The sequence below is a fragment of the Chiloscyllium plagiosum genome, chromosome 42 (genome assembly GCF_004010195.1).
Source record: "Chiloscyllium plagiosum isolate BGI_BamShark_2017 chromosome 42, ASM401019v2, whole genome shotgun sequence".
NCBI lineage: Eukaryota > Metazoa > Chordata > Chondrichthyes > Orectolobiformes > Hemiscylliidae > Chiloscyllium > Chiloscyllium plagiosum.
The window spans coordinates 5,176,451-5,201,450 of record NC_057751.1 but is presented as its reverse complement, the minus strand read 5'-3'; the positions used below and the strand labels follow the sequence as shown (position 1 = coordinate 5,201,450).

The 25,000-nt window shown below is 48.7% G+C and overlaps 1 protein-coding gene across 1 annotated transcript in view; it reads right to left on the bottom strand.

Moving 5' to 3' along the window:
• LOC122543051 (rho GTPase-activating protein 25-like) overlaps window positions 1–22,022 on the bottom strand; it is a 38,385-nt gene extending 16,363 nt beyond the window's left edge. The window contains exons 1-3 of the mRNA XM_043681248.1: window positions 21,835–22,022; window positions 7,923–8,122; window positions 4,940–5,027 (exon numbers count right to left, since the gene is read on the bottom strand). Of these exons, the coding sequence (XP_043537183.1) occupies window positions 4,940–5,027; window positions 7,923–8,122; window positions 21,835–22,012 (466 nt within the window). The 5' untranslated portion in view covers window positions 22,013–22,022. The remainder of the gene's footprint in view (window positions 1–4,939; window positions 5,028–7,922; window positions 8,123–21,834) is intronic.
• Between the last annotated feature and the right edge of the window lie 2,978 nt (window positions 22,023–25,000).

Here is a 25,000-nt window from a genome sequence, read left to right as displayed (position 1 = left end):
CTTTCCCCCCTCGGCCCAGGTGTGTCTCTGTGAGTCTAGCCTAACTGACTGCCCACAAAACGACAGCAAGCCGCTGAGCGACTGAAAAGCAGCACATGGAGCTGACACTGTTCTCACCTTCGGGTGAGAAGAGTAAGGGAGAGCAGGAGTGATTGCAGGATGCTGTGGCTAGAGTCTGAGATGTATCCAGCTCTGTCCTGCTCGAGGCCATGGGCAGTCGAGTGTTTGGTGAGATTAGTCTCTCCCTGTGGCTGGCTATCCCCGACAGCACGGTGTGACTCTGCCCTATCCTTTTTCAGCATCAAGCTACTGGCCTTGTTTTGATAGAGTCATGCAGCAAGGAAACAGACCCTTCGGCCCAACCAGTCCATGCTGACCATAATCCGAAAATAAACTAATCCTAACTGCCTGCTCCTGGCCCAGATCCTTCTGAAACCTTTCCTGCTCATGTCATTGTCTGAACATCTTTTAAACACTATAACTGGATCCACATCCACCACGTCCCCTGGCAGTTCATTCCACACGTGAACCACCCTCCGTGTAAAAAAAAAAGTTGCCCTCACATCTTTCTTATGTCTGTTTTCTCCAAAAACATGCCGCCTAGTTTTGAAATCCCCCACCCGAGGGAAAAGACACCCACCATGAAGTTTATGTGAACTCCGTTATTTTATAAAGTTGTATAAGGTCGCCTCTCAACCTCCTCCACTCCAGCCTTTGTGAAACCATTGAGGCACGCCCAGGACCTGGGTGTCTCTTCTCTGCCTGTCGTGCTTCAGTTTCAGATTTCAGTCAGGCCTGAGAGCAGAGGGGGAGAGATGGAAGAGGGTCAGGGAAGGAAGTTCAGAGCTGGGAGCCCTGGTCTCAGCATCAGACAGGGTAATAATGGTAATCAGGAAGTGGTCCTCAATAATGATAAAGAGATTAACGAAGATAAGGATTTTGGTGAGGGGGTTATAGATAAGGATATTGAAGGGATAAGAACGGAAGTAGATAAGTAATAAGGAAGAAGTGAGGATATAGGGAAGGTAGAATTAAGTAATAAATCATTAAATGAATTATTGGACATTATTGAGGACAAGATTAGTAAGAGTAAACGGGTAAGAATGAGTGGAGGTGATATTGTTATGGAAGAGATAATTAAGAAGTTAAATATTAGAAAGGAGAATAAAAAGGAAGGTAAAAAGAAACATAAAAGTAATAAATGAAATAGTGGCTCAGATAGTAATAGGCAGAAAGCTAAGACAGTGCCCAATAACGCCAAGAAAGGATATAGTAAGAAGAAAGGGGTGTTTAAACAAACTCTGATGTTATATAAAACTAAGAGGCAATATTTAGCAAGGATGCTAATGGGGGCCCCAAATAAATGTGTTTGCCCCCTGAGCAAAGAACAATTGGAACAATACTTTGACGAAAGATAATCAACTCCCAACGATAAGAATAATTTAGGAGGGTTAGCCAAATACAGGGGTAATGGGGACGGTACTCTGGGTGATATGCTGATCGGTCATGTCTCGGTGGAAGACGTCAATCAGGCCATTAAGGCGATGGACGTGAAAACTGCGGCAGGGTCAGATCAGATGTCACTCAGGGATATGGTTGGAATATTTAATAAAGATAACAATACTATACCCAGATTATTTTCTATTTGGCTTAAAATGGCTAAGATCCCAGAAATAATGAAAGTTAGTAGGACTGTATTAATCCCTAAGGTTAATGATGAAGAAGGGCTAAAGGATATTAACAATTGGCAACCTATCACAATAGGGCCAATTTTATTAAGACTCTTCACTAAAATAATGGCTTAGAGATTGCGTAAGGCAATAGAACTAAGTAAACGACAAAAGCGGTTTTTCACTGGGGTATCGGGCTGCGAGGAGAATATTCAGATTCTCGAAAATACCATTCATGGGGCCAAGAGAAACAAAAATGATTTAGTGATAGTTTTTGTTGATCTGGCGAAAGCTTTTGATACAGTGGGACATAAATTAATAACTAGTGCCCTGAAGAGAGTACAGCTCCCTCCCGAAGTTATTAAATTAATTATAAGTTTATAATTCAACAGTGGTTGAAGGTTTTAATTGTAAAACTAATCCAATAAAAATTTTAAAAAGGGGTTAAACAGGGTGACTCACTGTCACCAATACTTTTTAATATTATAATGGACCCTCTAATTAGTACGATAGAAGAGAGTAAAAAGGGATTGTTTTTAGGACCAGATGGTTCAAGTCACCACTCTGCCTCCCTGGCATTTGCAGACGACATTGCATTGGCTAGTCAGTCATATGAAGGGATGGCTTATAATTTAAAACTCTTAGAAAGATTTTGTAGGAACACTGGTTTGGAGGTGAATGTCAAAAAGACAAAAGGATTTTATTTTGTCTATAAAAACAAAACGTTTATTTATAATAATAGGCCATACTGGAAACTTAACGATGGACTAATACAGTTTATAGAGCCGGGTAAAATCGATAAATATTTAGGGGCTAAAATTGACCCATGGATTGGGATTAGCCAATCCCATTGGGAGTTGCAATTTGGAGATTGGACAGGCAATCTTAAGAAAGCCTTTTTAAAACCAGTACAGAAATTTGAAATTGTAAAGTCGTATTTTATCCCCAGGTTATATTATTACCTTATTTTATCCGAAGCATCCCAAAATTATTTCAATAAATTAGACACTTTAATTAAAAACACAGTTAAGGAAATATTACATCTCCCACAATCCATCACGGAAGGATGATTATATACTAAAAATCGTGATGGTGGGTTAGGGCGAACTAAATTATCTCTCTTTATTCCAATTGCTATTTTAAGAAATCTCGAGATGTTGTACAATTCCTCGGATGAAATTTTACATGCCTCATTTTTTTTCGAGGGAACTAGTATTATATCTAAAATGCAAAACTTAAGGAAACTAAATAATTTAAAAGAAATCTGGAATCCACAAATTAATGAGCAAATTGGATGAAATAGAGGGTAATGAAAGTATGAATAATGGGCTTGAGGAATACAGCAGCTGGAAAATGTGTTGCTGGAAAAGCGCAGCAGGTCAGGCAGCATCCAAGGAACAGGAGAATCGACGTTTAGGGCATGAGCCCTTCTTCAGGAATGAGGAAAGTGTGTCCAGCAGGCTAAGATAAAAGGTAGGGAGGAGGGACTTGGGGGAGAGGCGTTGGGAAATGCGATAGGTGGAAGGAGGTTAAGGTGAAGGTGATAAGGTGAGGGCCTGAAGAAGGGCTCATGCCCAAAACGTCGATTCTCCTGTTCCTTGGATGCTGCCTGACCTGCTGCGCTTTTCCAGCAACACACATTTTCAGCTCTGATCCCCAGCATCTGCAGTCCTCACTTTCTCCTTGAGGAATACAGCAGTAAGCATTCTAACGACTGGAGAGATATTGAAATGCAAAAATGGATGGCTCTGCCATGTCAAGGGGCAGGCATCCATCACTTTAAAAAGACTGGATTTCCAATAATTGGTCACAAGAAATCCAATATATGAAGACATCTAAAGTAATCAACTCAATTTTATTCCCAACCAGAGCGTCATTGAACTACGGAAGGCCTTTTAATATTAAACCTTGCAGGAGATGGTAATGTATCACAGAAAATGTGGCACATATTTCAGGCTGGTGCCCTTTTGTTAAAAATATGAGGATTAAAAGACATAACAGGATAGCAGTGGAAATAACAAAGTATGTCAAAGCAAAGGGATGGACAACGTATATAGAGCCGCGGATAAAAGGCAAAGAAGGAAAACTATGGATTGTGGATTTGATTTTTAAAAAGGAACAGCAAGTAATTGTGACAGATGTGAGGATTAGATCAGATACTTAAATAAACTCACTCAAACAGGCATGGGAAGAGAAGACTACTAAGTATAAACATCTGGAGGAAGAAATGGTAACTTTTACCAAGGGATCGATAGTATCCTTTTATGGTTTTGTGATGGGAGCCTGGGGGAAATGGTATGAGAAAAACAATGAAAAACAATGAAAGCCCTCGGGGCTGAAAAGTGTAAAACATTTGCACGGACCATCACAAACCTTGTGTTGTCTTTGACCCTTCAACTGTTGAGAATTTTTATGATTCGGAGGTGCCGGTGTTGGACTGGGGTGGACAAAGTTACAAATCACACAACAACACCAGGTTATAGTCCAACAGGTTTAATTGGAAGCACTATCTTTCGGAGCGATGCTCCTTCATCAGGTGGTAGTGGAGGGCTCAATAATTTTTATGGACTCTTAGGACTTTTATAGATCCTCCGTTAGACATAATTTAATTACATTTGAAATTATTTTTAATTTTTATTTAATTTTTAAGTTTAGAATTTTAAATAGGTTTTAGAAATAATTTAGTTTAATCTTAAGTGTTATTTTAGTAATAAAGTTATTGTATTTTAGTCACTGAGTTAAGGGTGGAGAGTAAACTGGGTGTTAATAAAATAAATTTTCACTCTGCACAACAAATGATGAGCGGGTGATTAAATTAACCAAACGGTCGATTTACCCATGCTCAATCCTCGCCTTACCCGTATTTTGCTTCACAATATCTTATCCCGTTCCCTGTAAGATCACTTGGCTGTGGCTAGCTACGTCGGGGTGTCATTACATGATGAAGATGCAGTGGCAATGTGGGCTGCCAGGTAGCACTGAGAGGGGCAAGGCCCCCTTGGGACTGATGCTGAACCCATCTATCACTGACAGGGATTGGGTGGGGGCTGATGGCTTGTGAAGAGACCCCTTTGTGGGTCTGCTCCATGTCCAAACAATGGGCCACAATGGGGGATGCTCAGACCTGCCTGCCTCCCCCTCACCTCACCTTCCTGTCCCTGCCCAGGAATGTTCCTCCGAGATGGCCAGAGCTCCCAGCTGGGAGAGTGAATTGGCAGGATGGGGGGAAATATGTACACAGGGGTTTCTGACACAGAGAGAGACAATACCTGGAGTGATTTCAAAGAGGAATTTTCCTGGATCATCCGGGTTAGCTGGTAGTTCATTCACCTTGCAGTCCTGGAGCACAATGTAGCCCTGGAAAAGACACAGATTTAGTGACTGCATCACCCAGTCCCTGTGTATAAATAACAAGAGCCTGCAGTCACAATATCCCTCTGATTGATTAACAAAAGACCAAAGCAGTGCCAAGGCGATGCTTCCCCACCCACTCAATGACACTGACCCTGGGGAAAGGTTACAGATCACCCAGATCACGCTGTGTCTGCAGGATACAGATCACCCAGATCACGCTGTGTCTGCAGCCTGACATGACATTGGTGAACAGCGAGGGATCATTTTTCCAATTCTACTCTGGGGAGATGTGACCAGGAAAATTGCTGAGTCGTCTAACCCTTACCCTTACCCTCCACCTGCAGTCCTTCTCCTCTGTAACATTGAGAATGGAGAGCTGGGAGGATTACACTCAGTCTCCTTACCTGAGGAAGGCTATTCCAGTCACGATGGGAATGCAGTGATGGTTCCCCACACTGACCCCTCAGACTATCTGCACTGGGGTTTAGAAGAATCCGGTAGCATTTGGTAGAAACCTATAAATTCAAAGATGAGTCACCAGCATAAACTCAGGGAGTTATGTTGCTGAGTAACCAGGAGATCCAGAACCAAGGCTCACAGTCTCAGGATACAGGGTGGGACTGAGCTGAGGAGAAATGGCTTCACCCAGAGAGCGGGGAGCCTGTGGGATTCTCTGGTACAGAGAGTGGTTGATGCCAGAGTATTTCCAGAAAGGGTCCAATGTAATTCCTTGGAAGAAAAGGGCTGAAACGGGATGGGGAGGTGGGAGCAGGAGCCTGTGTGGATGATCAGCCATGATCACAGTGAATGACAGGACAGACTCTGAGGGCTGAATGGCCTGCTCCTGTTGTGTGCATCACTTGGACTGTGGCTGAGGTGACCTCCCAAGAGGAACTGAGGTGTGCCTTGCCCCATTGTTGTGAGAGTTCATGATGATATTTAATTTGCCTCCATTCCCCTCCCCTTGAAAAGTGTGGACTGTGTCTCGTTCTCCCCTCTCTCTCTCTCTCTCTCTCGGCTGGGGACAGACAGTGCAGTTCAGCTAAATAACACAGCCATGTTCCAAATTCAGCCTCTTACACAATCTGTCAGACTCTGCCCATCTGCCCATGGAACGGGGCTTTAAAATGCTGACCTCCCGTTCCAAAGGCACCAGGCAGTGACTGCTGTTTGATGCTGATCCTCACAGTATGGACTCCGTTCAGCTGGGGTGCAGTCACGCACAGCCTGGAAGTGAACTGAGTGAAGGCCCTTGGCCAGCCAGCACTGTCAGTAATCCTGGAGGAGAAAGTGAGGTCTGCAGATGCTGGAGATCAGAGCTGAAAATGTGTTGCTGGAAAAGCGCAGCAGGTCAGGCAGCACCCAAGGAGCAGGAGAATCGACGTTTCGGGCATAAGCCCTTCTTCAGTAATCCTGCTCTACTGCCAGTACATCCCCACGGCACCTTCTCCTCTGACAGCATAGGCTGTGACCCTCTCCCTCCTCCCAATCCAAGGCAGCAGAAATACCTCCTGTACTCACTGCTCACAATGTGGTCTCCTCTACACAGGGTAAACAAAATCCCCACTGAGCAACCAATCCACAGAGCAGCTCCATTCTGTCCACACAGCACCCATGCTGCCTGACCAACATGTCGGTCTCAGGCTTGCTGCAGTGCTCCAGTGATGTAGAAACAGCATCTCCTTTTCCGGGTGGGGACCCTGCAGCCTTCTATAGAATTTAAGACATTGAGTTCAGTAACTGGAGAACTTGCTGGAATCTTTCTGTACTGATCTTACCCATCCCCAAACCCAGTCTTGTTATGACATGCGTTGCATTGCGTTCAGCTAACCCATTGACACCCACTCTTGGGACCAAGGAGCACATTTCATGGTTTGCTTTCAGAACAGATTACCCATTCTCTATAATTCTGAGCTCCCATCATCACTTAGTCAGCTTCTCTTCTTACCTGAGTTACCGTCAATAATTCCCTCATTTACCTCCCCTTTTCACATCTCTCTTTCTGAGCTCCACCTCCACGTATCCACGCAACACTCCCTTCTCCCCCAACCTCACCTTTAGCTTAAGTACCAACGTTTTCCTCACCGCTGTCATATCTGATGGAGAATCTACTGACTGAAAGCGTTAACTCACACATGCTGAGTGAGAATATTATGGCTTTAAAAGGTGTAATTTTTCCTGTTTTTTTTAAAGCGAGGTCTTAAAACCAAGCTGTCCATTTGATTCCAATAACAGAAGCAACTTGTGAGGCCTTGGGTAATTTTTTTAAAAGTTGGAACAATAGAAGCAGCCTGACTGGGTGGAGTCAAGCTCCCTCAGAACCAAGGTTTTAGTTTCAGTTTTGCAGTTGCAGTTGCCTCTGGGGTCCTGAAGCTGGGGTTTGGAAACTTTAGAATATCTCGCTCTTGCTCTCTCTCCTCTCAGTTTTCTCTTGATGTTCTTTCCTCATGGACTGGAAAATCCCATGTGAGACAATCTATTTTACTGAATTTGCCTTTGCCAAGGGTGTGTTTGTAGGAAGTGACTATATTGGAACAGTTACTGTTACATTTCCCAGCAGAGGTCATTTATTCTAAGGTATTTTTTACTTTTGTATATATTTGATGGGGTACAAATGAAGTGTACTTTCCTTCCAACCTGGTAGCTTGACCAATCAAATTGCATCTGGAATGCACTGCCTTAAAGGCACTTTCCTTTAAGATAAGGACAAGTTTGGGTCAAGGCTATCCCCTGAATGTATTTGGAGGGGGGTTTGGTGTGGTCGATAACAGTTGCCTGACCTCCTGAGTATTTCCAACTATTCCTGTTTCAGTTTCTTGTGATTATACTGCTGCCAAAAAGCGGACAGTTCTCTCGTGAGGAGCAGCACAGTGACTAACTGCTCCCGATCAGATGTACCTGTGGCTTTCCGTCTTCCTCTTCTTTGTGGTAACATAGATAGACACCCCGAAGGACAAACCAGCGTTGGTGCCATTGTTTCACAAGTGACCTCCGTTTCTTCAACCAGCCTGACTTGACGGGACGTTCCAATGTGTTGGGTGATGATGATCTGTGTGACACAGCACAGTGTTCACCTGGCATCACACTCTTTGATCGACCTAGCAACAGTTAGCAAACAAACACAAATCACAAAACATAACTTTCAATCACTCATCCCCAGCTTCCAGGAGGGGGTTCCACAATCTGTCACATACTCAAGTACAGGAGTACAGCGAAAACTCTACAATGTCCCCATTCCCAGCACCACCCGAGGTACAAAACCTTTCTTTTTACAAAGTAGAAAAAGAAGAAAATAAAGTTGAGAAGTTTGACATGACTATCCTTAAGTGCTCAGACATACTGGGGTCACATTTCCTACATCTCCCCTGACTGGGATTGATTTTCCTCTAAGGGGATCGATCCCCTCCGTACTGGGATCGATCCCCTCCGTACTGGGATCGATCCCCTCCGTACTGGGATCAATCCCCTCCGTACTGGGAATGATCCCCTCCGTACTGGGAATGATCCCCTCCATACTGGGATTGATTTTCCTCTGTAAGGGGATAGATCCCTTCTGTACTGGGAATGATCCCCTCTATACAGAGAATGATCCCCTCCGTACTGGGATCGATCTCGTCCGTACTGGGATCAATCTCCTCCGTACTGGGATCAATCTCCTCCGTACTGGGATTGATCTCGTCCGTATTGGGAATGATCCCCTCCGTACTGGGATCAATCTCTTCCGTACTGGGATCGATCTCCTCCGTACTGGGATCGATTTTCCTCTGTACTGGGAATGATCCCCTCTGTACTGGGAATGATCCCCTCTGTACTGGGAATGATCCCCTCCGTACTGGGATCGATCTCCTCTGAACTGGGATTGATTTTCCTCTGTCAGGGGATAGATCCCCTCCGTACAGGAATAGATCCCCTCTGTACTGGGTTCCATCCCCTCCGTACTGGGGATTATCCCCTCCATACTGGGTTCCATCCTCTGTACTGGGAATGATCTCCTCCGTACTGGGTTCCATCCCTCCGTACTGGGAATGATCTCCTCCATACAGGGATAGATCCCCTCTGTATTGGGTTCCATCCCCTCCATACTGGGGATTATCCCCTCCGTACTGGGTTCCATCCCCTCTGTACTGGGTTACATCCCCTCTGTACTGGGTTACATCCCCTCCCTACTGGGAATGATCCCCTCCCTACTGGGAATGATCCCCTCCCTACTGGGAATGATCCCTCCCTACTGGGTTCCATCCCCTCCCTACTGGGAATGATCTCCTCCGTACTGGGTTCCATCCCCCCCGTACTGGGAATGATCCCCTCTGTACTGGGTTCCATCCCCTCCATACTGGGTTCCATCCCCTCCGTACTGGGTTCCATCCCCTCTGTACTGGGTTCCATCCCCTCCGTACTGGGTTCCATCCCCTCTGTACTGGGTTACATCCCCTCTGTACTGGGTTACATCCCCTCTGTACTGGGAATGCTCCCCTCCCTACTGGGTTCCATCCCCTCTGTACTGGGAATGATCTCCTCCGTATTGGGTTCCATCCCCTCTGTACTGGGAATGATCCCCTCCCTACTGGGTTACATCCCCTCTGTACTGGGAATGATCTCCTCCGTACTAGGTTCCATCCCCCCCGTACTGGGAATGATCCCCTCTGTACTAGGAATGATCCCCACCGTACTGGGAATGATTCCCTCCGTACTGGGTTCCATCCCCCCCGTACTGGGTTCCATCCCCTCCGTACTGGGAATGATCCCCTCCGTACTGGGTTCCATCCCTCCGTACTGGGAATGATCCCCCCCGTACTGGGAATGATCCCCTCCGTACTGGGTTCCATCCCTCCGTACTGGGTTCCATCCCCTCCGTACTGGGTTCCATCCCTCCGTACTGGGAATGATCCCCTCCGTACTGGGTTCCATCCCTCCGTACTGGGAATGATCCCCTCCGTACTGGGAATGATCCCCTCCGTACTGGGTTCCATCCCCTCCGTACTGGGAATGTTCCCCTCCGTACTGGGAATGATCCCCTCCGTACTGGGTTCCATCCCTCCGTACTGGGAATGATCCCCCCCGTACTGGGAATGATCCCCTCCGTACTGGGTTCCATCCCTCCGTACTGGGAATGATCCCCTCCGTACTGGGAATGATCCCCTCCGTACTGGGTTCCATCCCCTCCGTACTGGGAATGTTCCCCTCCGTACTGGGAATGATCCCCTCCGTACTGGGTTCCATCCCTCCGTACTGGGAATGATCCCCTCCGTACTGGGAATGATCCCCTCCATACTGGGTTCCATCCCCTCCGTATTGGGAATGATCCCCTCCGTACTGGGTTCCATCCCTCCGTACTGGGAATGATCCCCTCCATACTGGGTTACATCCCCTCTGTACTAGGAATGATCTCCTCCCTACTGGGTCCATCCCCCCCGTACTGGGAATGATCCTCTCTGTACTGGATTCCATCCCCTCTGTACTGGGAATGATCCCCCCCGTACTGGGAATGATCCCCTCCGTACTGGGTTCCATCCCCTCCATACTGGGAATGATCCCCTCCGTACTGGGTTCCATCCCCTCCGTACTGGGAATGATCCCCCCTGTACTGGGAATGATCCCCTCCGTACTCGGTTCCATCCCCTCCGTACTGGGTTACATCCCCTCTGTACTGGGAATGATCCCCTCCGTACTGGGTTACATCCCCTCTGTACTGGGAATGATCCCCCCGTACTGGGTTCCATCCCCCCCTACTGGGAATGATCCCCTCCGTACTGGGAATGATCCCCTTCGTACTGGGTTCCATCCCCTCTGTACTGGGAATGATCCCCTCCGTACTGGGTTCCATCCCCTCTGTACCTGGCATTGTCAGGTTGTGGGACTGACATTACATGATGGAACTGACTGTTACCAGCAAGAGCCGTGTCCCTTGGAATGCTGAGTAAAAAGGCACATCAGAACAGCTCATCGTACTGGTGTGAAAAATAAGGCAGAAGTGGTTGCATTCAGTTTGAGATGGTGCAGTCTTTCACATGAATGAAGAGGTGATTGAGTGCATTGTGTGAGCAGCTCATTCCCCACCCAGTGAAAAAGGGCCAGAGTTTGGAAGTGATTTGTTTCTGAAATTCATGCTCGTCTGATTGACAAAAGGAGAAAGGTGGATCTGTCAGAAAGCCAAGATGTGAACCCTAGCCGTTACAAACTGTAAGGCGTTTGCAGTATCTGTTCAGAGCTGAATCGCCAGGAAAACAGGAGTGTGACAGTCAAAATCCTGGAATTCCCTCCCTCAGGGAATTGTGGATTAACTTACAACACACAGACTGCAGCAGCTCCAAGGAGGCAGCTCACGCCCACCTTCTCAAGGTGGCAACGAGGGACAGGCAGGAAATGCTGGGCCCAGCCAGTGACCCCCATGTCCCATGAGGGAATAAGAACAGCAGAAGTTGTGTGAAAGTATCTGACATCCCACTTTGTCCTGGAGAATGACTTTGCAGTGCTCAGAGACGGTCTGGGATGTGTCTGAACGACTTGGTTCCATTGTTCAATGGCAAAGTTCAGGAGAGGTTTCAAAGTCTCTGGTTCTCATTAACACAGAGTGACATGGCATTCTTATTGAGAGCACAGCCATCTCCATGAACAGCTGCTTGCTTTGTCTCCTCTTGAGCTGACAGAGCCGTCAAGTGTGCCTTCGAACAGCAGCACTCTCTCTTGACCCCTTGTCCTGTTTTCGACTGGAGTTGGTCTATTCAGTAGTAACACCCAGCAAAGTTATTCTGCAACCTCTGAGTTCCCTTCAGGGTCAGGGTCACCCACCCACACAGCCCTGTCGAAACTGACCGTCAGTTGAAGATTTCTCCTTGAGGATGAATTGCGTCCTTTTTCTCTCAGTCACAAAGGAGTGCACCATCGAGACAGGGAAATGGACTGATAAGATCAACTCAGGGGATAGGCCAAGGCAGGTTTAGAGTGGGGAGTGAACTCCATCTGTTCTTTTTGTCCATAAGACATGAGAACAGCAGGAGGCCATTCAGCCCATCGAGTCGACTCCGCCATTCACTGAGATTGGGGCTAAAATGATCTTCCTGAACTCCTCTTTCCTGCCTGTTCCGCACAGCCCTTCGTTCCCCCTCACTGATTACAAATCTGTCTCAGCCTTGAATAGACCCCCCAGCCTCACCATCCCTCTGCAGGAAAGAATCCCACAGCTTCACTCCCCTCAGACAGAAGAAACTCCTCCTCATCACTCCCTTTCTCTGAGACGACACCCTCTGGTCCCAGACTCTCCCACAAGGGGAAACAGCCTCCCCGCATCTACTCCACCAAGATCTGGCCTGAACCTCTCATGAAGCAGAGTTGTGTGTTTAGAAGTGAAGGAGACATTGGGAGAATTGCACGTCGTAGCCCTTCAAAGCATCGATCAAGGCTCCCCTCCCTGTCGGCAGTCTGTGATTTTAACCCTGGCTCCCTTTGCACTCTGTGCTCCACTACCCACCTGGACTACAGAAGGAACTGCATGGCATTCTGCTGGTGACTCATCTTCAACCTCAGGATACCAGCCCAGGCCAGAGGCATAGCTGCAAAACCATGAAGCTGGTTTCTCCCTGGCCTGTGGTTCCCTCAACTCGGACACAAGACCCAGATCGGAAAGTGAGATCGACACAGTCTGCTAGCACCACGTACTGAGTAGGCAGGTCGAGAGTCTCACTCACTCGCTCACTCGCTCACACACTCTCACACTCTCACACACACACACAGACTCACATCCCCCCTTTGAGGGTTGCAGGGCTTGACCTTGCCTGACATCCCCAGGGCCACACCGTGGGAGTGCAGCACTGTCATTGAAGGGCAGTGTTGGCTCAGAGGATGAGGTCAGCACTCTGCTCCCTGCCCTACAGCAGCCTGAACATGACCCTAGGTGAGGCTGAGAGGTGGCACGAGTGCATCGCTGCAAGGGCGAGAGAGCTGTGAGGAAAACAGGAAGTAATGCAGGAAGCTCTCAGCAGAGTCAGGCAGCAGAATGCACTGACTGAGAGGCTGAGAAACCCAGTTCCCCTTCCCCACAGCCTGTACTCCCCAGCATATACCTCAGGGCTGCCCCAGTCCCCACACCACACTGAGCTGGCCTCACACAGTGTGGAAGCAGGCTATTCAGCCCATCGAGTCCACACTGACCCTCCAGACAGCATCCCACCCTATCCCCGTAACCCTGCATTTCCCATGGCTAATCCACTGAAACCTGCACACCTTTGGACTGAGAGGAAACTGGAGCACCCAGAGGAAACCCACACAGACACAGGGAGGATGTGCAAACTCCCACACAGACAGTTGCCTGAGGGTGGAATTGAACCTCGGTGCCTGGTGCTGTGAGGCAGCAATACTAACCACTGAGCAACCGTGCTGCCCTAAAGACTGGGCCTGTTTTACCCTCGAAGAGTGGGATGTCTGTCCAAGGGAGATGGGAACAGAGAATACACACATGATGGAGATGGATAACATGCTGAGGGCGATAGACAGTGATGAGAGGAAGGAACAATTCCCCCTTGATGAACAACCAGGGGCCAGAGACCGAAGCTAAGGGGCAGGAGGTTTCGAGGGGATGTGAGAGAGATATATCTCACCCAGAGAGTGGTGGGACTCACTGCCTGTGAGAGTGGGAGAGGCAGAAACCTCCATCACATCGAGAAAGTTGAGGTGTACACTTGTGATGGCCAGGTTATGGGCCAAGTGCTGGGAAATAGGGTTAGAGCAGCGAGGTGCTTGTTTCTGGACCAGGACAGACTCAATGGGCTGAACAGCCTGATTTTGTGCTGTAGACCTCTCTGACTCGAAATGCTTTGGGATTTTTTGCTGCCTGTGCAAAGGCCTTTGAGAACACAAGTCTTTTTTTTTTAAAAGCATGATGTGACCTGAGTTTCATCTTCTCAGCTCCTCAACCTGCCTACACCCCCTCACATCTGTTCGGCTGATTTCCTGTGATATATCTTGACCCAGCGGGGGGGGAGGAGAAGGGGTTATTTCTGGCAGTGCATGTTGTATGTGACAGTATCACCAATATGTGTGTGACTCAGCTGGGAGTGCACACAGTGCTCTGTGTGTTTGTCTCTCTCTGTAGGCCTGGACACTGTCTTCCAGGTCCTTATCCCAAACCACCATCCCACCTACCGCTCCCCACCACCCCCTACACAGACACACACACTCTCACTCTCTCCCCCTCTCTTTCTCTCTTGCACACGCGCGCGCACACACACACAGCCTTGTTTTTGTTCTCAAACAGGCTGCCATTGTTGGTCACCATGGCCCCCATTAGTAGTTACTGATTCCCCCCTGACTGACCATTTCCCATTTCTTTGTCCACACACTGTTTGTGTGTGTCTCTCTCTGTCTCTCTCTCTCTCACTCTCTCTCTCACACTGTCTCTGTCTCTCTTGCTCTCCACAGATGCTGCCAAGATCTACTGAGTTGCTCCAGCAATTTCTCTTGGTGTTTTTGGATTCTGGCCAGCAAGAGATGGTCAACACAGGAGCAGAGTCGAAGAGTGTGGTGCTGGAAAGGCACAGCAGGTCAGGCAGCATCTGAGGAGCAGGAGAATCGACGTTTCAGGCCCGAGCCCTTCTTCAGGAATGAGGCTTGTGGGCTGAGGGGGGCGGGGGATGTTGAGAGATAAAAATGGGAGCCCGGCACTACTCCCTCACCCCTCTCCAAAATCTGCATTTGCCAAAATGCAAGCTCCACGTTTCACAGCCAAAGGCCAATTGGATGGCTTTGTGTCAAGTGACCCTGATTTCACTAAGACCCAAAACAGCAGAACATGACCCCCCAGTCCACGCCCTCCTAGCTCAGTTGCTAGCTGATACCGACTCGTCGTTCTGAGCAGAAACGCAGCCCTCTTCCACCTTCCAGGTCTCTCAGAGTCACCAAACCTCCCTCCATCACTCGCCCAAACTCTTCCAGAGCCCCCATACCTCCTCAGAGGGCATTCCAAGGTGTTATGACAATGCTCACCTTCAGATGGGGAAGACGGTGAGCAATCATTGGAGATTCGCTTTGCTGCAGTCAGCAGGACTATCGCATGGGGGCAGGAAAACATGCTTTAGACCTGAGAGGGCCAGGGAGGAACATGGTGACAACATCCAGATAACCAGGCCCAATGCTCTGGAGCTGTGGATTTCAATTCCACCCCACCCTGCACCGTAACTGGTGCAATTCCTAATCCGGTTCCTAGCCACCTGGAAGATGAAAGACATCTCCATCATAGTGACTACAAACCTACTGCCAGAAACAAATACACCCTGTCCACCCTCTATTCCCCCATGTCCTGACTTCAGGGAAAGACATCTGCCCCCTCTACCCTGCACATGACTCCAGGCCCACACCAATGTGGTTGACCCTTCCCTGCCCTCTGTTCAAGGGCAATTAGGGACGGGCACCAAACAGCGGTCTTATCAATGAACCCACGTTCCACCAAAGTACGTGTTTTGTTTATAAAGTCCAGAGAAAGGAAGCTGTGGGAATCTAAAGGAGTCAGCAGAGGGTGTCGGTCTTTTACAGTCATTGGTCGTGGATTCTGAGTGAAACAGAGAGAATCACCGACTGAAAACCAGGAGTAAATCTGGAGTGGGTTCTGTAATCCTGTGGAGAGGGCATTGCCAAATGGACAGTGATCATGAGGATATCTGTCTAATTGGTGTCTGACGAGGGAATATCTTCACTCTTGTTTTGAGTCTCAGTTGCCTTCTGTGAATTGTTTGTCCCTGTTGATTAGGTTAGGTTACATTACAGTGTGGAAACAGGCCCTTCGGCCCAACAAGTCCACACCGACCCGCCGAAGCGCAACCCACCCGTACCCCAACCCCTACCCCTACCCCTACATTTACATTTACATTTACCCCTTTACCTAACACTACAGGCAATTTAGCATGGCCAATTCACCTGACCTGCACATCTTTTGGACTGTGGGAGGAAACCCACACAGACATGGGGAGAATGTGCAAACTCCACACAGTCAGTCGCCTGAGGCGGGAATTGAACCTGGGTCCCTGGCGCTGTCAGGCAGCAGTGCTAACCACTGTGCCACCGTGCCACCCCCGTTGCTTTTAATTTGTTTGTTACAGTAAAAGTCTTCCGACTTGTAACCTCGTTGACCAATTCCTTTAACTTGGTCAGCGAGGAGTCCAATGTTTCTTTTTGTTTTCGAAGTTCTGGGTGGATTTGGAGATTGTAACAAGGTCCTGATCCTATGCTTTAGGACATCAGGCTGCTGGATCTCAGATACACAAACAGTAAGCACTTGGAGCAGATACCAGTGGGTTAGCACCACCCAGGGAATGGAAAACTAGATACCCCAGTTTGTGTAAAGGGTCAACGTTCACAGCAAAACTCAGCGAAACCTGTGTCAAGACCAGTTCTTGTTCCAATTTCATTCTGAGTGGGCCATTTCCTGACACTGCCTGTGCCTGCACGTGTGTCTGAGAAATGGCAGTATTTGATAATAAAGATCTGTGGGTCAAGAAGACAGGAGGCTCTTCCCAAACCACTGAGCACTGGAAATGTTCCGGCCCTCACCTCTCCCTGTGTCTGCCCACCCCACTGTTAGAATGGCCTGGGCTCTGAAGAAGACTGACTGAACACATGTACTCTGTTCCTCTCTCTCTATCTCCACACATGTTGCCAGACTGACGAGGTTTCCCCAGCACTGGGGGTTTTTGTTTGAGGTTGGTGGGTTTGATGATGGGTCAGTGTGCTGAGTTAGTCTACATGTAAGGTACAGCAGCTCTCAGCTCTGCCTGAGGGAGAGTACAAGCTCTCTTGCCTTGCCTGAGCTGAGTAAGCTGAGCTAGTTTCCCCATTGAAGGTGTACAGTCTCTCCAGCACTGCAGCGTTATCAGCAAAGCCACATCCTGTAACAGAACTCAACTAACACGGGTGCAATCTTCTTGCTGAACTTTCAGACACTCAAAACAAGCTTTGACATGCACAGTCCACCCCCATGCCTCCCTTTCTGATGCCTCTGTGTGAGTGCACAATCACTTTCAGGAACACATCTGATTTTTCTCATGACCACTTTCTCCTCTCTCTCTCTCTCTCACACATTCAAGCTCACACATATACCTTACGCACACACACACCCCTAGACCCATGCACACTCACTCACACTTCACTCACTCACTCACATACACACATTTACTCTCACACGCACACACACTTATTTAGACACACATTCACACGCACACTCACTCACATTCTCACTCACACAGTGTCTTGAGGAGTTCAGGTCTGAGGAGACAGCAATGGGAAAGGGAAAATAACAACCCCACTTCCCCAGCAGCTATCCTCTGCGTGATCACTTTGATGAGCTGGAGGAAATGCCAGTGCACGCTGGTGACTGGCTCTCTAGTTTCTAACTGCGAATTCCTCTACATTACAGTTAGTTATACTGTAGACTAGACAGTACCATATTGTGTACCACGTCCCTCCCCTCACTCCTACATACTTCAAAGATCAACACCCTGCCTGTGATTCCAACACTGCTGTCCTTTCCAATGTTGTTCAACATTGATATCGTCCATTGACAGGACAGGTATCACTCTTGTCAGCTCTCAGTCTAGAGCAGCACAGTGGCTCAGTGGTTAGCACTGCTGCCTCACAGCACCAGGGACCTGGGTTTAATTCCAGCCTCAGGTGTGGAGTTTGCACGTTCTCCCCGTGTCAACATGGGTTTGTTCTGGTTTCCTCCCACAGTTCAAAGATGTGCAGGCCAGGTGAATTGGCCAGCCTACGTTGCCTGATAATGTTCAGGGATGTGTAGACTAGGTGCATTAGTCAGGGGTATAAAGAGGTTGGGGGATGGGTTCCTCTTTGAGGAACTGTTTCCACACAGGAGGGATTCTAATTCAATGAAGTCCTCCTTTTGCAAACTCTGTCATTGTCAGGAAGTGATCATGTCCAGAGAATCTGTCTGAGTGTTATGAACTGAGTGATAAACGTGCACCAGGATAGCAGGGACAGCTCCCTCCTCTGACAGTGTAGGTCTCTAAGAGGTTTAATCTTTCAGAGGATTGAACACTGGGAGTTTGCTGAAGAACTCTATCACTGCCTGTCAGGGTTGCACATTTTCAGGCCCATCATCAGGGACACAGGTCATATTTGGAACTGGGAGAGGTTGGCTGATTTCCCCCCTTTTGTGGTTCAGTGAGGGAACTCCGGGGATAATGGATCCTGTTCTGGCCACTTGGTGGGAGCACGCTCAGGGGGGCTGCATGTTCTCATGTGGTTCCTTCAGCCTCCTGCAGACACAGGGCTTGATATTATCAGAAGGATGAGGAACGGATTATAAGCTGTCAGCCCTGACAGTTTGGTGAGAGAGAAGACGTAATCTCTCACACCCTTGTGTGTCCTGACCTCCAGCCTGGGAGTTCACCTTCTCCCTGTATCCCGATATCCACCTGCCACCTGGCAGGGATTGGTTCCAGTGCTGTTTATATTCCCTTCCTTTCTGCACACACGCACACACTGTATGGCCCATCGTGCCTGTAGGAGCTGTTCGCCCAAAACAGTCATCGAGGTATACAGCACAAAAACAGGCTCCTCCATGCTGACCAGGTTTCCGAAATGGAACTGGTCACACATGCCCATATCCCCCTGAACCCCTCCGAGCCACCTCCATGTTCAAATGGCTTTCAAATGTTGTCATTGTTCTCTTCGGTGCAGCTCCTGAATGCTGTTTGTTTGCAGCTCTATAAAACACGTTATTGCTGGACATTATCCCCCTCCAGCTCAGCTCTGAGCACTGAGGCAGAAGTTGAATCCTGCTCTGTCCTTTCCCAGCAGGTCACCGAGCAGATGAGAACATGTCAGGTGGGATTGGTCCTGTTATTCTAACACTAAGCTTCCGAGTCCCTCTGCTGCTGTAGGAAAGCTCTACCTCCCAGGCTGGCTGTGTCCTCTTGGATTTGGCCATGGGTGCTCAGTTCCTTCAATCCCTCTTGGCTGAAATTAACTCTACAAACATTGAGAACTGAAAAAGGGGGGATCATGAGATTCAAAACGTTCTCTCTTCTGTCATCCCCACTCTGCCCACCAACAGGCGTGGAATGTTGGGTTCCTCCAACCCTCTCTCTTTTCTCTGATTGAAATGATTGATATGATTCCTTATCTTGCAGTCATATGTCCCAAAGCACCTCCCAGGATCCAGAATCCAATCTAACGTGACCCAGGCGGAGTGCGGGTCCTTTGAGGGCAGGTAGTGATGGGCTTGGTTAAGGAGGGGTTTGGAAGGAGAGGAAGTGGAGGGGGATATGAACAAGGAATAGCTGAGTTCTCGATCCCAGCACCTGTCTGTCCATCGGTCTATCCGTTAGCCTGGCGCAGTAACTCAAGCTAGCTCAGCACTTGGAGAGTTATTGGGGCAGAGGGGGGGTGCTGCGAGATGTTCTCGAGACCGAGACAGAGACACAGACACAGAGGTAGGGGTAGGTGAAAGCACACAGGCACTTGAACATGAGGGGGAGACTTTTGTGAATGGTCACAGTGTTACATTGACCAGCAGCCAGGATCAGCACAGTCATCAAGATGGGTGGGTGCACTCAGGACTGGAGCACGGATCGAGCCAGGATCCAGGAACAGCTAAGGGTGGTCAAGGTGGACTATGAGATTGGGACAGGATGCTGGGCAGGAGCCCCTGTCAGTGCTGGCTCACTGTCTCACAATTCACAGGGATTCAGCTTTCTTTGTGTGCTGGGGGAACTGAGATCCCACTGCCAGGGATCACAGACTGGGATCCAACGTGGGATCAGGAATCATGGGACCAGGCTCCAAGATGGGAATCACAGCTCAGGCTCTGAGATGGGATCAGGGATCACAGACTGGGCCCATTCCAAGCTTTGTTTTGTGACCAGTTCCTGTGTCCGGCAGTGATTGTATTCCTGCCAATCTGGTGTCTCACCAAAATACCCAGCACCAGAAACAAGGGAGAGACATGAAGCTTCCATGGTAGGAGAGCAGTGTCTACCTGAAGTGTAGGTTAGTCCCCACGAGAATGTCCCCCAGAGGCTCTGAACTTTCAAATCCCAGGGAGCGGGCCGCTTTCATATCAAGTTGGATAAACAGAGAGTGGATGGGAGTGAGAAAGGGATGAGATATGTTGATAGGGTGAGACAATGACAGGGCTAGGGGCAGGCTCATGTGGAACACCCACACAAGCCCCCAGCAGATGGGCCGAATGGTCTGTCAGTGCACTCTCTGGCAACAACAGCAGGCATTCAGATTACCCCTGTCCACTGAGAAGCAACAACAAGGCAGGGGTGGGTTTGTCAGTCATTGTCATGAGGTCATCTCCAATCCTCCTGCACAGTGAAACATTGAGGAGAACTGGGATAGAGGAGAGTCCAGTGTGGGCAAAGAGCTGGGCTTTGGCTTGGCTCTGACAGTGTTTTACACTGGGAAATTGGAGACTGGGCTAGCATTGGCACCAAGGGGAGAAGGGAAGGGAAGGGAAGGGTGAGGGTTAGACACCAGGAGATTGGGAGAATGGAGTGTCTACACTGTACAATCTACTCAGCCAGAGGTATTTAAGGTCAGGGCTTGGGGGAGACAACAGTCATGTCACTGGTCTGGCCATTTTACAGGCCCTAGATTAACACACTCAGGAAAGTGAGTTCAAATCCCACTCCGAAAGCTAGTGGAATTCCATAAGACACAGGAGTAGATAGGCTATTCAGCTCATCGGGTTTGCCCAGCCATTCAATCGTGGTTAATAAGTTTCTCAAATCCCATTTTCCTGCTTTCTGCCTGTAACCCTTGATCCCCTTGACAATCAAGAACCGATCCATCTCCGCCTTAAATATACTCAATGACCACAGCCTTCTGTGGCAATGAATTAAGTGAACCTTCCCGTACACAGTGCAGGAATGATGGCCACCATCATTGACGGTAGAAATCTGTGTCACTCTCAGCTCCTCCTCGTTTTTGACAGGAAGAGGAAGTGCCTTTCTAATCCCCGTCTGACTCCACATCCATAGAATCCTCTCACTGTCTTGGAGTAATGGCCCAGTGAGCCAGTCAGTCCAATACCCAGGACTTGCCAAATCCCCCTGAGAGAGTAAAGGCAAGGTGAACATCAGTGTAGCTTGTAACACCAGCCAATAGAAGCCTACCAGGCAAACACCAGCACCTGGACATGGAAGCTGGAGAGGCATAGTCACATCTGACCACATCAAATGTTGAAGCAACCAATGTTGCTCAAGTAACGATGCATCTTTCAATCTGGATCATTAGTTATTGTCTCCATGCCCACGCCTGCAACCTCTCTTTCCGGTTCACTTTATTGCCTTACATAGACTGGAACTTGCTCACTCTGAGGCATTGTCATACACCTCTCAGGGAGTCAGCCCAATGGAGAATCCTGTTCATTCACCCTAACAGACAGACAGCAACGTTCCTCCAGCCCTCTCCAACCCAGTTCCCCCAAGGCTGTCCTGTGCACGGGGGATTGGCCTGGCATACAGGGATTCAAACAGAATACCAGCACTATCAGTCCCACCGTCACAAGCTGTGAAGGGCATCAGGCTCCTGACTGTCACTGTTTCTCCCCGTTCACCTCGGTAAGAATGACCAGTTCAGAGCTCTCGGTAGCCCCTCGCTTTCCACAGTAACTGGTTATAGATGCAGAGGGGGAGCCCCCCCCCACACACACATACACACACAGACTGCAAAATGTCATGTGTTTCCTTCTCCAGCAGCTGTGATTCTGAGACCCCCTCCCCACACACACACTCACACTCAGCAAGGCTGGAAACTAACAGGCAGAAGGTGGGGGGAAGGGGCGATCACTCCTTACCTATTCGGTTGCCGTCTCCTTTCAGGTTGAAGTCCCAAACGTTGCGTGGTAGTTTCAGTGACATGATTTTCCTTTTCTGAAAGGATGGCACTGTGTTCTCTTCACTGTGTCGCAGGCGGCTGTCTTCAAAGCAGGTTGGTCCCCGACTCAGCCTGTACAGATGCCTACCAGCCCACATCCTTGTTCCTGCGTCAGCCGACTGTGACGAGTTAGAAAGCCAGCCACACGCAAAGGCAAGGCACCCGGCCTGCTCTCTCTATTTCACAACAACCCTGCGACTGATCCGAGTGGTTGTGCTGCAGTCCAACTCCGGACTCATGTTCCTGCCCACCTCAGGAAGGCCTCCTGGTGATCTTTGCAAAGAGTGAGTAGATGGTCATCTCATCTGCTGTGTGTTTGATCAACACATTCAGATCCTGAATCCATGTGGACGGAAGTCTCCATCTCTCTCTCTGTCCTCAGCTGACATTTTCAACATTGTGATTAATGTTGGCTAGATCCTGCAGGAAACGAGACTCAAGAAGGAGCAGAGAGAGAAAAGCTCAGGGCTGCAAATCCTCCTTAAGGATCATGGAATCCCTACAGTGTGGAAGCAGGCCATTTGGCCCATCGAATCTGCACCAATCCTCTAAAGAGTATTCCACCCAGATCCATCTATATCCCCCCTATCCCTGAGACCCTATATTTCCCAGGGCTAACCCACCTCGCCTACACATCGCTCAACACTCGGGATAGTTTAGCATGGTCAATCCACCCGAACCTGCACATCTTTAGACTGTGGGAGGAAACCCACGCAGACACAGGGAGAACGTGCAAACTCCACACAGTCACCCAAGGCTGGAATCGAACCCGGATCCCTGGTGACTGTGCTAACCACTGAGTCACCGTAGGGTTAGGTCAACTCTGCCACCAAAGCTGAGAGGGTCAGAAGACATTGATGGGAAGGGTTTTTGGAATGATGGATTCCAGGAACAGGGATAGGCCGGATTTCTCATTGGAGCACAAGGGTGACATTAGCATGAGGGTGAGGATTTGACACAAGACATTGTGTTTCAGATTGTGAGCTGGGTGAACAGGAAGCAACTGTTCCCCTTAGTTGATGGCTCAGGAATAAGGGATAAGTGAAAGACAGGAGGTTTCCTGGGGATATTTCTCCCAGAGGAAGCTGGGCGTCTGGAAATCTCACCGCCTTTAAATTGGTCATGGATGTGTCAGTGGAGTTATTTGTCTGTGACATGATAATGCTCATCACAGGTCACATTCATGGCTATAGTCTGCACGTGGGAAAGTGACACTGGTGGGGGCAGCATTTGCTTTTGGCACTACGGATCTGATGGGCTGAATGGCCTCTTCGATACAGTGTGACTCTGTGAGGTGTTGGAACCCACGATGGGGGTGAAGGAGTGTATGGCTGAGACCTCCATAACCAGAGGAGGAGAGGTAGTGTAACCCCTTCTCCAGCCACTGACTCCCACATTGAGTCACTTTTGCACAGTGCATGTTCACGATTTGGGTTACACTGTGTGTTCCAGGGTAGGACTGTGTCTGCTGGTCAGTAGGCCTTTCAGAGACCTGGGTCATGGCAGTGTGTGTGACCCCGAGGTGTTAAACATCTCAGGCTCCGTCTTTTACAGCAGCCACCAGAGTCACAGCGTTAGTATTGGGTGAGACAGCAGAAGCTGCAAACAGCAGCTGCTAAATCTTCCTGCATCGCATTCTCAGATTCCAGGATGGGCTCGAGGCTAGGGGCTTGCTGACCCCAGTCTTTCACACTGAGATTGATGAGTGCACCCAACTGACAACAACTTGCATTTCTCTGAAGGTCAAGAAGGTCCCCAGACATTAGACTGAGAGAGGTGCCACCTAGCTCAGTCTAGCTTTCACAACAGCTCACAACAGCATTTGTCCTGTTTAGTTGATCCTTTAACCTCCCTCCCAGTTCTCCTGAGCCCCATTTGGATTCGGCCCACACTGATCTCCCTCAATAAAGACAATGGTTGCCTTCAGCCTTTGTCAGGTCTTGTTACAAAGGTTATGTTTTAATTGGCAGTGGGATCTCACCTTGATTGAAGCTCATCTATAAGAATCTGACCAAGTTACCAGAAGGAGAGAGAATTCCTGAAGCCTTGGCTGGGATTCTGATCCAGTCGGAGCCCACAGGAATTATGTTGTACAACAGTAAAATCTCTGTGAATCACCTGTAGCACCCAGTCAGACCCTGGGAACATCTGTGCAGCAAACTCCCTTCCGATCTCAGCACCAACTTCATGTCCATCGCCTCACTATTCCCTCAAATTGGAACCCCGTCCACCATGTTTTACAGCACAGGACGCCCTTCCACCCATTGTGACTGTACCAGCTCCTGAAAGAGATACCCAGCTAGTCTCAATCTCCATAGGCCTCTAAATTCATCCCTCTCCAATAAATACCCAGCATTCTTGGAGAGGCTCCCACCACGCTCTCAGGCAGCACCTTCCAAATCCTAACAAAGATGCTTCTCCTCATCTCACCCCGAGCTCTCTTTGCTGACCATCTTTCAATTGTGAGCTTTCGTCACTGACACACCAACTCATGGGAAACACAAGATCTCCCTTTTACTCTGTCAAAATTGGTAACGAGTTTGAACACCTCAATAAGGTTTAGATGTTAATCTTCCCTACTCCAAGGAGAATACACCCAATCTCTCTCAACTTTTATCTAAAATCTTTCATTCCTGGTATCATTTTCGTAAATCCCCTTTCAACTCTCTCCATCTTTAATATCCTTTGTTGAATCAGATGCTTTCTTTGCTTTTACACTCTAAGCCTCTACTTATAAACCCCAGGATCCTACCAACCTTGTTCCCAAGTGTTTCAGCTTGCCTGGCCACCTTCAGCAAATCATGCATGTGAAACCTGAGCTCCCTGTGCTCCTGTCCTGCCCACAGAGTTGTGCCATTGAGCCTGTACTGTCTCTCCATGTTCCTTCCCCCAAAATACATTCCCTCACATTTCCCTGACAGGCAACTGCCCATTTGGGTAAAAGCAATGACTGCAGATGCTGGAAACCAGATTCTGGATCAGTGGTGCTGGAAGAGCACAGCAGTTCAGGCAGCATCCAAGGAGCTTCGAAATCGACGTTTCGGGCAAAAGCCCTTCATCAGGAATAGAGCCAACATGTCAATGTC